At 38.9% G+C, this 12,212-nt stretch overlaps 1 protein-coding gene across 3 annotated transcripts in view; it reads left to right on the plus strand.

Annotated features, from left to right (window-relative positions):
• nbeal2 (neurobeachin-like 2) overlaps positions 1-12,212 on the plus strand; it is a 66,446-nt gene that overhangs the window by 33,784 nt on the left and 20,450 nt on the right. For all 3 annotated transcript variants that reach the window (XR_009437674.1, XM_059567529.1, XM_059567530.1), the window contains 7 exons: positions 469-1,158; positions 2,865-3,040; positions 3,685-3,841; positions 5,243-5,389; positions 7,230-7,547; positions 11,607-11,756; positions 11,948-12,105. Coding sequence is in view for 2 of the 3 variants with exons in the window: in XM_059567529.1 (XP_059423512.1) it covers positions 469-1,158; positions 2,865-3,040; positions 3,685-3,841; positions 5,243-5,389; positions 7,230-7,547; positions 11,607-11,756; positions 11,948-12,105 (1,796 nt within the window). In the remaining variant the exon portion in view is untranslated. The remainder of the gene's footprint in view (positions 1-468; positions 1,159-2,864; positions 3,041-3,684; positions 3,842-5,242; positions 5,390-7,229; positions 7,548-11,606; positions 11,757-11,947; positions 12,106-12,212) is intronic.

Genomic DNA, 12,212 nt, shown 5'->3' on the forward strand with positions numbered 1-12,212 from the left:
AATACAAAAATGTGGATGTGTCAATTTAGCGGAAATACTGATCTATGTTATAGATGAATTATTCACTAAACAAACAATTCACTCACAGGTTACAGATTTGAATTTGTCTTATGAACCCTTCACTAAAGAATCACTGCATCTGTCATTTTTAAAGATTCTTTACTGATTCAGCAACTGACTCACTCAAGTTCAGATCATATCGGGTTTACATGTCCAAACAAAAGCCAGTCTTCCATTACACCCATTCTACTCAATAAAAAAAAAATATATAAGTTTCACTTGCTTTACCTCAAAATACAGTCCATCTGACATTCACTTGCAAACTGCAACAATAGAGCATTTTAAAACACTTTGAAGCAAAACAAAACCCATTTCTAAATGTACATTTTGTGAATGGAATGTTCTTGACTAAATAATTGTTAAATTAGTAAATTAACATTTCTCTGTCTCCCTCTTTCATCCCTGTAGCTCTTCCACTTGATCTACTCCAATCAAGAGTATGTGAAGCAGCTCGCTCGTCAGTCAGGCTGGCAGGATGTCCTCACCAAACTCTACATCAAAGAATCGTACGAGTCTCGCATTTTCAGCCAATCCAATTCTTTTTCCAGCCCCACCAACTCGCTGGACCCCGTTCTTTCCAGACCCGTCTTCCATCGCGAGGACAGTGTAGTGGAGGACACTCAGCAGAACGTCTACATTTCCCTTACTGCCCGCCGCGAAGAGGAGTATGAGGAGGAAGAAGCTCAGGATGCATCTGAGGGCTACTCTGACCTCTCCCAGTCTCCCCCGTCAACCGGACAACTCAAGAATGATTCCTTGCACTTCAAGCCATATGACTCTGGAGAACAAAGCAGTCATTCGTCCACCCTGTCCAACACTGTGGACATTCCAACGTCGTCCCGTCTTCTGGAAGAAGAGGAAAACGTGTACCAGCCGCTCTCACCCTTCAGCTCACCTTTTGAACTAGAACTAAGCCATCAAAAAGGACCCCAGACAACTGTGGGTAGCCAGCCAGAGACCCCCTCTCCTCTGGAGCGCAGTAAGAGCTTCCCAGGCATGAGGCCGCGCAAGAGCTCCAGTCTGTCCAACGTTCTGGATGACACAAGCTACAGCACCGAACCTCCTACAGACACCATCTCCAACAATTCCAACCCACAGGTACATGTTGAACTGGGAGTGGGCGATGTGACCAAAAATGTATATCTGGATGTGAGCAATTTTATTTCACAGTAATGATATATATATTTCGCAATAAAGTTATTTTTGCTTTAAATAAGGTCTGTATGAAATCAAAATTTTTGATATCATAGAAATTTTCTAATTCTTGTCGCTAATGTCAATTTCACAAACTATTAAACAGCCTAAATAATAATAAAAAAAAAACTCAAGCTCACTGAAGACAAGTAAACAGTCAGCGATTAAGTAAGAATAAGAAACTAATTACAGAAATGCTACCCACATTGTACAGAGTAATCAAATTTATAAAATACTACATATTCTTTGCTGTGTAAATTAAATATATATTTCTTCTTATTAAAGCTACAAAAGTGATTTAGTCAAGAGCAGTGAGAGATTTTCTGTCTCTAACATGAGTGGCAGACAGCAGGAATATTAGGCTACGTTCACACTGCAGGGCTTAATGCTTAATTCCGCAATTTTTTTGCAAGGCCGTTCACATTTCCAATTAAATGTGACCTTTTGTGATCTGCTGTGTGAACGTGAAATGACTCAGAAGTGACCTGCATGCGCAGAAGAGTACTCAACGGTCAACGACGTCACTCGTTGTTTGCGGAAGTAGCTTACGTTAAACATGGATGTCAACAACAGTGTAGTCAACAGCGGAGCTCTTTTTGCAATATTAAAGTTATTTTCCCAACGGAGCCAGCACAATTACAATCTTCTCGTTTTAAGAAGAAAATTTAATTGGCTCGGAGGCTTTTTATTTTTCGCTGGCATTGGAGTCAGGATCGTCTGTAACCACACTCGGCCATTTCGCTGGAAATGTTTTGTAAACCGCCCGGTTCCGATAAGAGCCCTCGAGTTTGGCCTGAATAGAGCTGTCACCCCAAATATTAATTAAATCTGTGACCTCGTTTCCCTTCCATTGACTGGTCTCAGCAGCATCGTCCGCCATGGTTGTTGTTTATCTTCTCGTTCCCGCCTACTTCAAAGTGGCCTGGGTCACATTTGAAAAGATCAGATCTGTGTCGTTCAGACTGTCATGAAAAGATCAGATACAGGTCGCATAGGGGCAAAAAAATCGGAATTGGGTCGTTTCAGCCTGCAGTGTGAACGTAGCCTTAGACTGCTGTCACTTTAAGAGCTGCCCAGATCCAATTCACAGGTGTTTTCTTTCTCAGCTGTTTGCTTCAAAATTACAGTTTACACGAGGATACTTGCAAAGATGGCATTTTGACACCTATAAGTGTGTGTATTTAACCATATAAGTCACAGCAGAAATAAAAATAAATAACGTTCAATTCCCCCTTGCACTTTGAGCACTATCTTCACAAATATTACGTAATGAGTTTTCTTTTGCTGCTAATTATGTTTTAAGGAATAACATCGCTTGTTTTTAAACTGCTATGCTTAAAAACTTGTGCAAATGATGTTTTCATGACCACATAGCACAGCAGTGTCACATGAGCATGTAACTGCTATAGAGACGATAGAGTCCTAATTCTTCACTAGTTGACACACGTCTGGGGTGTTGAACACTTGCTTTTAGGGTCTTTTTACTAGTTCCTTATTAGCATGAATATTACTAGAATATTAGCTATTTATTAGTACTAATTAAGCACATATTAATGCCTTATTCTACATGACCTTATCCTTTAAACTTGCCTCTTTATCTCCCCCATTAGGCTCCTGAGGAGGAGTTGTGTAATTTGCTGACGAACATCGTATTCTCCGTGCTGTGGAGCGGCACTGAGGGGTCTGAGGATGTGATATGGAGAGAAAGAGGTCAGGTGTTCTCTGTCCTCACAAAGCTTGGCTCATCTTGTCAGCTGGTGCGGCCACCTGATGACATTAAACGCAGGTCAGAAGCTTAAAACTTTAATGCTATAAAACTTCAGAGACAATGACAGCTCATAAAAAAATTGAGAAAGAAGGCACTGCATTAACAATTCCTCTGTCCCAGAGAGATAAAATGAAGACTGACATCTTTTCAGACAGACTGAACTTTGAAGATTAACCTTTTGGAATTGGATGAACCTTGAACAATCTCCTAACCCTCTGAAGTATTTCAATGCATAGGAGAAGTGCCAGTGACTTTAATGTGTCAGTGAAATAGAAGAAAACGGGCATCTTTCTATTTTGTCCCCTGCAAAGCTTATTTTTTTCTCCATTATGAGAAAACCTACTGCATTTGAAATCCAGTCGAGATCAGTGTACAGTACATGCAAGTGTTCTCTGGATTCCTTTGGTTCAGATGAGGGCAGGTTGGTGATCTCTGGAGGGCAGATGTTCTTTGCGCTACAGGGCTGTTGCTTTTCTTTGGTGTGGCTCCAGCATTGCATCGCCATAGAGCTTGTTTTTCTTTAAGTCTTAGGGTGTGTCTGTCTGAGGACTTGTTCAAGACATTGTATTCATGACATTTTTTGACATTGTTTGTTTTGCTGCTGGGAAACAAATATTATAAGCTGGTGGGAGTTTTACAGATGCATTATGTGTATGTTGTAGTTTGTTGGAGATGATGCTTGAGTCGTCTCTGTCGGATCTGAGGGACTCTCAGGGCGTGTCTCTGCCCCATGTGCCTTCTTTGCTCCGCCTCCTCAGACTGCTCCAGGACTTCCTGTTCGCCGAGGGCACTGACAATCAAACACTATGGAGTGAGAAGGTGGGGAATGGATGGATGTGTTCTCACTTTGATAGTATAACTCACACACACTTATATCAAAGCCAGGAGAGTTTGAAACAGGAAGTTGAAAGAAATCCATATTTAGGATATTAGGTGGTGAATGCAAATCTAATCTGTTGTTCAGGCGAAACTAAACATAAAATTGGTGTTGCAAAAAGTACTGTTCAAATATTTGGGGTTAGATAGATTTTTTATATTTTTATAGGCTGAGCTTAATTTATAAAAATACAGTGAATACAGTAATATAGTGAAATATTATTACAATTTGAAATAACTGCTTTCTTTTTGAATATAAATGTAATTCATGCCTGTGATGGAAAAGCCGAATTGTCATCATGTGAATTAGTAGCATGATCCTTCCTGAAAAAATAGCATTATAATATGCTAATTTAGTGCTCAAGAAAAATGATGAACATAGTTGTGATGTTTAGTTTTTTATGTTTTTTGTTCAGAAACCATGGTCTTTTTAAACCTTTTGTAACATTCTAAATGTATTAACCATCATATTTGATCGATTTAAGGAACCCTTGCTGAATGGAAATATTAAGTTATAAATTACCACATTGTACCCTAGTATATAACATATAAATTCATAACTAGTCTCTCAAACATTATTATTATTATTAAATTTTTTATTTAACATGGACATCACAGTTACATTGGACAAACCATATGCACTTGTTTAAGTGTTTTAGCACGCATGCTAATTTTCAACACCAGTCCACAGGAGATTTTTCTGAGAAAACAAAAAACAAAAACAAAACTATGCTAATAATAATAAAGGTAACACTTTAGTATAGGGTCCAATTCACACTAAAAACTAGTTGCTTATTAGCATGTCTATTATTAACATATTGGCTGTTTATTAGTGCTTATAAAGTACATATAATGCATGACATCCATAATCCTACCCAATACCCTAAACTTAACAACTACCTTATAAACTATTAATAAGCAGCAAATAAGGAGTTAATTGAGGCAAAAGTCATAGTTAATGGTTAGTTAATAGTGAGAATTGGACCCTAAAATAAAGTGTGACCATAATAAATAACAATAACAATGTTACAATAAAACTAATAATAATGATACTAATTAAGAGAGAAAAAAAAAACATTTATACAGAAGCTACAAAGCAAAGACAACATAATCAGACAATATCGCAATAGTAATATGATGTAAAGAACCATTCATGTGAGCACTGTTGTTTGTTTTTTAACAATTGTTTAAGTCCTCTGATATGTACTGTTTATACATATATGCAATATTGGTTTTAAGAAGTGTACAAATTCTTATTTAGGGTAACTCTATTCTGATGTTTTATTGAATACAATATGTTTATTTGTGAATGAGTATAAGAGAGTGTCTATATTTTTTTGTCAGATTTTCGAGGGGGTGGTGAATCTGTTGGACAGGCTGCAGGCATGGCACACGACCCCGGGGTCAGCGGGGGCCGCTGAGCTCAAGGAGATGTCTCTGATCGGCCTGCGGATCATCACTGGATACATTCAGCAGCAGCAGAACCCACAGGTACACACACATATACACACGTCTTAATAGGAATTTCAAGGGTTGTGTCAAGATGTGTTTTTATTCACCAATTATTCGGGATGAACTGAACAATTTATAATGACAGTTTCCAACAAAAATAAATATAACTCGTGGTGTTGAAATTGGATGTTAGGTATACTCCCTTCTACAGGTGGAGCGTTGAACACACACACACACACAGACACACACACACACACACACACACACACACACACACACAGTTACGTTCAGGATTATTAGATATGCCTTTGAGCCATAAAGAGCTCTTTTTATAAACAGCTTCAGTTCATTCCATTGGAGAGCAGATGTCCATATATGGGTATATGTGGGGGTTTTATCGTTCTCCTCCAGACTCACTCAAACCCATCCCACACTCAAATTAGATCATATCAACTGACCGAAAAACTGACTTACTTTGAGACAGTTTGAGAAAACATGAGCCTGCCACAAGACCTTTTACAATTTGTGTTGTTCATAAGCATGTTTGTTTCCTATAAGAAGGTTGTCTGTCTATACAGCACTAGGCTTGTAATTATATTCTTTAATATAAAGTGCTCTAAAGTTCATTTGTAGTTGTGAAAAAAGACTCTTAATTTACATTTCTTACTAGCCACTAAACTTTACTATGCATGTTAATAAAATAAAATGAATTGTTATGCTAATACATACATATTAGGTAAGTGTTCATTTTGACCTTAAGGCTTGGCATGACTTTAATATTAATAGAAATTCTGAGTTGGATCAAACAATTCACCTAAATGCATTGTTAAAACCATAAATGAAAGTGAGCTCGTAAAAACGAGCTGCTGTGCTCACAGGAACTCTATAATAAGCATGAATAAACAAGTGCCACTCAGAGTGAAAACCGTGTTTCAGAAATAGCCCTAGATAAAGACAAGAGGCAGACAGAAGGAGATGAATGAGACTAACAAGGGGACATGACACAGGTGTGCTGTTTCACATGATTTTGAACACTGTGGATTCAAAGTAATAATAGCTTACTGCTTCCTGTGCACTATATAAAAATTACAATAATAGTAGTAAAAAAAAAATTATTATAGTCCAGTCCAGTAGCTAGACAATTATTCTATTAATGTAGTATATTTTTATAGTATATCATATACTGCATCGGGAAAAACTATTAAAATAGCATTTGTTTATTTAAATACAGCTGAAACGAAATCAAATGTAAAAATTTGTTAAAAACAAACTTAAACGGAAATGTTTAAAATGTTTTTATTATGTACTGTGCAGTATGTAGTCAGCATTAATCTATTATTCAATTGATATAGTATACTATTTTTATACGTACAGTATATATATATATATATATATATATATATATATATATATATATAATATAGTACAACACTTTAACGTCTGTACTATGTCTGTACATCTTCACATCAAAAACATTGAATGAACACTTTTTTAAGTTATAGTCAAGTGTTATTGCAGTATGTTTTACAAGAAAATAGAATTGTAATTTTAATGATTTGAAATTGACTTACAGTTTCTGAGTGAAAATTGTTCTTGGTGTAGTACATAGTGCTATAGTATTTTGTATGTGTATATATATATATATATATATATATATATATATATATATATATATACATACAAATACATTTATGGTATAGTTTTGTATATACAGCATGAATACAGTGATACATAATATACATTAAAAACATATTTAAATATCAATACACATATCAAAATAAAAGTCTAATATGAACAAAAAACAAGACAAACACAAAAACCATTAAAGCAACATGTAATATCTGCTGTGTTTTTGTTTTTGTTATTTTGTTTCTCTCAGGTGTGTGAGATGGCGTGTTTAAAGCTTCATAGCCTGCTGCAAACGGTCTTATGCCTGTCCTGGGAGGAGGTGTGTTTTCTTCTGGGTCGTCTTGGTGCACCACTTTGGCCTGCAAACAGTGACTCAGACAAAGGTGCTGAGGCTTTGCTGAGTCCTCTGGTGCCCATCGTCCGAGCACTTCTGGACCAGCATGCGGATCGAAGCACCCTTCAGGAGATGCTCCCCAACCTGCCCGCCACCAACGGCAGCCCCTCCTTCGCCCAGGATCTCCAGAACTACTGCAGCACCGCAGAGTGGCAGCAGTTCCACCAGAACCACGTCAGTACAGCACGATCCCCTCACACACACACACACACACACGCTTCACTTAGCAGACACACGGTTAGACTGTTTACCTTACGATAAGCTGGCAGCTTCTCTACCGCAGTCTTGTCAGTATATGTTACCACAAACCGCTTTTGTTTTACCTTTTTTGGATGCGGGATGTCAGAAATAAGTCTCTCAGCACTCATTCTCAGTCAAACAGGAGATAAACTCGTCATTTCACACAAAGCTCAATCCTGAAGGATTATACATACATTTTTTTTTAAAACAGCCCATTCTCTTATTTACAATCTGTAGCATACTATATATAATCATTGGATTTCAGCAGCGGTCCAGCAGCGTCATAGCTGTAGTCTTCTCTCTCTGAAACTCTACAGACATGTGCTTGTTTTAGCTTGAAGCCACTTTGGCAGATAATCCGCTTCCATTGTAGTGATGAACTCTATATTTAGACTCTTTTGTTCATCTAGTGCCACAACAAAATGCTGATTTATACCCCTCATCTTACAAATCCAAACCAAGCCATGCGTTTAAATTAAACGGACATCATGCCAGAGTGACCTGGAGATGGTTTATGAAGGCTGGCGTGTGACAGCGTGTGCTTATAAATCTAACCTGTTTGGACTGTTCATATATACAAATCACTCTGTATATTACCATGCCTTGAATCGGGAAGTAAACCAGGTTTTACACTATGCTAAAAATTGTGTGATCATCAGAATCAGAATGAGCTTTATTGCCAGGTATGTTTACACATACGAGGAATTTGTTTTCGTGACAGAAGCTCCGCAGTACAACAGAATGACAGCGACAGAACATAAAACGCATAATAAAAGAATATAAAAATACAAAAAATACAAATAAGTAGATAAGGAATGACAATATACAAATTGACAATTGTAGGCAGGTATATTACAAAAATGCAGTTATGTATGTACATGTATATTATGTGCAAAATTTAAGTGTATACTAAGTATGTGTGTTAGATAAATTAAGTGTATGTGTATATAAATATAAAGTGTAGTGTGCTCAGTGTGTATCAGCTGTTCATAAGATGGATTGCCTGAGGGAAGAAACTGTTCCTGTGTCTGGTCGTTCTGGCGCTCAGTGCTCTGTAGCGTCGACCAGATGCCAACAGTTCAAAGAGGGAGTGTGCTGGATGTGAGGGGTCCAGAGTGATTTTAACAGCCCTTTTGCTCACTCTGGATAAGTACAGTTCTTGAATAGATGGGAGAGTTGAACCGATGATCCGCTCAGCAGTCCGGACTACCCTCTGTAGTCTTCTGAGGTCAGATTTAGAAGCTGAGCTGAACCAGACAGTTACTGAAGTGCAGAGGATGGATTCGATGATGGTGGAGTAGAACTGTTTCAGCAGATCCTGTGGCAGGTTAAACTTCCTCAGCTGGCGTAGGAAGTACAACCTCTGCTGGGCCTTTTTCACAATGGAGTCAATGTGAATGTCCCACTTCAGGTCCTGAGAGATAGTGGTGCCCAAGAACCTGAATGACTCCACTGCAGTCACAGTGCTGTTCATGATGGTGAGTGGGGGGAGTGCAAGGGGGTTTCTCCGTGAAGTCCACGATCATCTCCACTGTTTTGAGCGTGTTAAGGTTGTTGAGAGTGCACCAGACAGCCAGCTCTTTAACCTCCTGTCTGTAAGCAGACTCGTCACCGTCCTGAATGAGGCCGGTGAGTGTGGTGTCATCTGCAAACTTCAGGAGCTTGACAGAGGGGTCCTTAGATGTGCAATCATTAGTGTACAGGGAGAAGAGCAGTGGGGAGAGAACACAGCCCTGGGGAGCTCCGGTGCTGATTGTACGGGTGCTGGATGTGTATTTTCCCAGCCTCACTAGCTGCTGCCTGTCTGTCAGGAAGCTGTTGATCCACTGACAGACGGAGGTGGGCATGGAGAGCTGAGTTAGTTTGGGCAGGAGGAGGTTTGGCATGATCGTGTTAAAAGCCGAGCTGAAGTCCACAAACAGGATCCTCACATAGGTCCCCGATCTGTCTAGGTGTTGCAGAACACAATGCAGTCCAATGTTTACTGCATCGTCCACAGACCTGTTTGCTCTGTAGGCAAACTGAAGAGGATCTAGCAAGGGTCCAGTGATGTCTTTCAGGTGGGCCAGCACCAGTTTTTCAAATGACTTCATGACTACGGATGTTAAAGCCACAGGCCTGTAGTCATTTAGTCCTGTAATTTTGGGTTTCTTCGGGATGGGGATGATGGTGGAGCGTTTGAAGCATGAAGGGACTTCGCACAGCTCCAGCGATCTGTTGAAGATCTTTGTGAAGATGGGGGCCAGCTGGTCAGCACAGGATTTCAGACAGGCTGGTGTAACACAATCTGGGCCTGGTGCTTTTTTCCTTTTCTGCTTCCGGAAGACCTGGCGCACCGCATCCTCGCTGATCTGTATTGCCGGTGTGGGGGAGAGGGGGGATGCAGGAGGTGTGAATGGTGAGAGTGCTTGATTGGAGAGGTGTTCAGGATGGGTTGCCGGAGCTGTTAATGGTGTGAACGGTTGTTTGGAGAGGCATTCAGGGCAGGTGATGGGTGTTCCTTCAAACCTGCAGTGAAACTCATTCAGATCGTCTGCCAGTCGTTGATTTTCCACAGTGCTGGGGGGTGGTGTCTTGTAATTGGTGATCTTCTTTAGACTTTTCCACACTGATGCTGAGTCGTTCGAAGTGAACTGAGTCCTTATTTTTTCAGAATAATTCCTCTTTGCCACTCTGATCTCTTTTTCCAGTGTGTATTTAGCCTGTTTATACAAGACATTGTCCCCCTTCCTGTAAGCATCTTCTTTGGCCTGACGGAGCTGTCTGAGTTTTGCAGTGAACCACGGTTTGTCATTGTTGTAATTTAGTTGAGTCTTGGTAGGAATACACATATCCTCACAGAAACTGATATATGATGTTACGGTCTCTGTGAGTTCGTCCAGATCGGTGGCAGCAGCTTCAAAAACACTCCAATCAGTGAGGTCAAAACAAGATTGTAAATCCTGCTCTGCTTCATTAGTCCATCTTTTTACAGTCCTTAATACAGGTTTAGCTGATTTTAGTTTCTGCCTGTAGGTCTGTATAAGATGAACCAGAAGGTGATCAGAACGTCCCAAAGCTGCTCGTGGAACAGAGTGATATGCATCCTTTATTGTTGTGTAACAGTGATCCAATATATTACTGTCTCTGGTGGGGCAGGTAACATGCTGTCTGTATTTTGGCAGTTCACGGGAGAGATTGGCTTTATTAAAGTCCCCGAGAATGATTAAAACAGAGTCCGGGTGTTGTTGTTCTGTCTCTGTAATCTGCTCAGCGAGTTTCTGTAAAGCCAGGCTTACTTGCGCTTGCGGAGGGATGTAAACACTAACCAGAATGAGCGAGTTACGTTCGAGTTATGTTCAGCATTACAATATAACATCTCTACTAACTTTGTAAAAGCTGAGATAATGCTAGAGTTCATATAAATTGACTATATATTCAATGTAAATGAAAGCAGCAAAATGTCAACAACAGCAATATGATCAGACACATCTGTAGTCCTATTTTAATATTATTATAAATTTACACAATGTATTTTAAAGCATTAATTATTTAAATAGTTGAAAATTATATAAATGTATAATATGCAAATTATTGTATGCATTAATTTATGCAATTATGTTATTTCTACTTTTTATAAATTAACAAAAATACATATACACTTATAAAATTAATTATTTGATGCACTTTTGCCATCTTATTTTTCAATTTAACAATTTTAATAATTGTAAATAGTTTGTTTACATTCATAATATAATTCAAATAATTATTTTACACTTTAATTTATGCAATTATATTATATTATGTAGGGGGAAAAAAGTTGATTATCCTAACTCTTGACTATTTGCATTTGATTTGTACAAACACATTAATATATATTTCTGACGTGTGGTTACAGATATTGGCTGCTTTACAGAAACTCCAAACATTTCTCATTCAATCAAATATTATTAAAATAAATGTCTATTTAAAATAAAAAGAAATGAAAAGTTTTTTTACAACTCCTGTCTGTAGGTGGAGCCCACAATGCAGCAGTATGAGCTGGACACTTTTGGGAAGAGTCATGACCTGATGTCTAATTTCTGGAATTCCTGCTTTGATGACCTCATGAGCACTGCACAGAGGAGAGACAAGGACCGCTCCGACTGCAAAGCCAAGTTTCAGGTGTCTGTTAACCCCATTTATTCAGACACAGAGGAAATATGTTGGGCTAGTAAGCAAAAGACTGGTGTTCAATGCCCACACTGAGCAGCCCATGAGTGTCTACTGCTTGGGAATACTGGGATTATTCATTGCACATGTTTTTATGACTGATGAGTTAACAACATGGACTGTTTATGTTCCTCTCTTTACAGGAGCTCATCATTGACCCGTACCAGAAACGAATGCGCACAGAGAACAGCCGCTACCACAGTGTGCAGAAGATGATTAACAGCCAGCAGGGGGTGGTGTGGAGGCACTGGAAATCACTGCGCAGGTTACTGAGCAGTGAGAGAAGAGCCTGGGCACTCAGGTCTGCACACATCAGAGGTGGAAAGAGTACAAAAATATTCTACTCAAGTAAAAGTACCATTACATTAATGAAATTTTACTTAAGTACAAGTAAAAGTACCAGTCTAA

This window comes from Carassius carassius, chromosome 15, assembly GCF_963082965.1.
Source record: "Carassius carassius chromosome 15, fCarCar2.1, whole genome shotgun sequence".
In the NCBI taxonomy this organism is placed as follows: domain Eukaryota; kingdom Metazoa; phylum Chordata; class Actinopteri; order Cypriniformes; family Cyprinidae; genus Carassius; species Carassius carassius.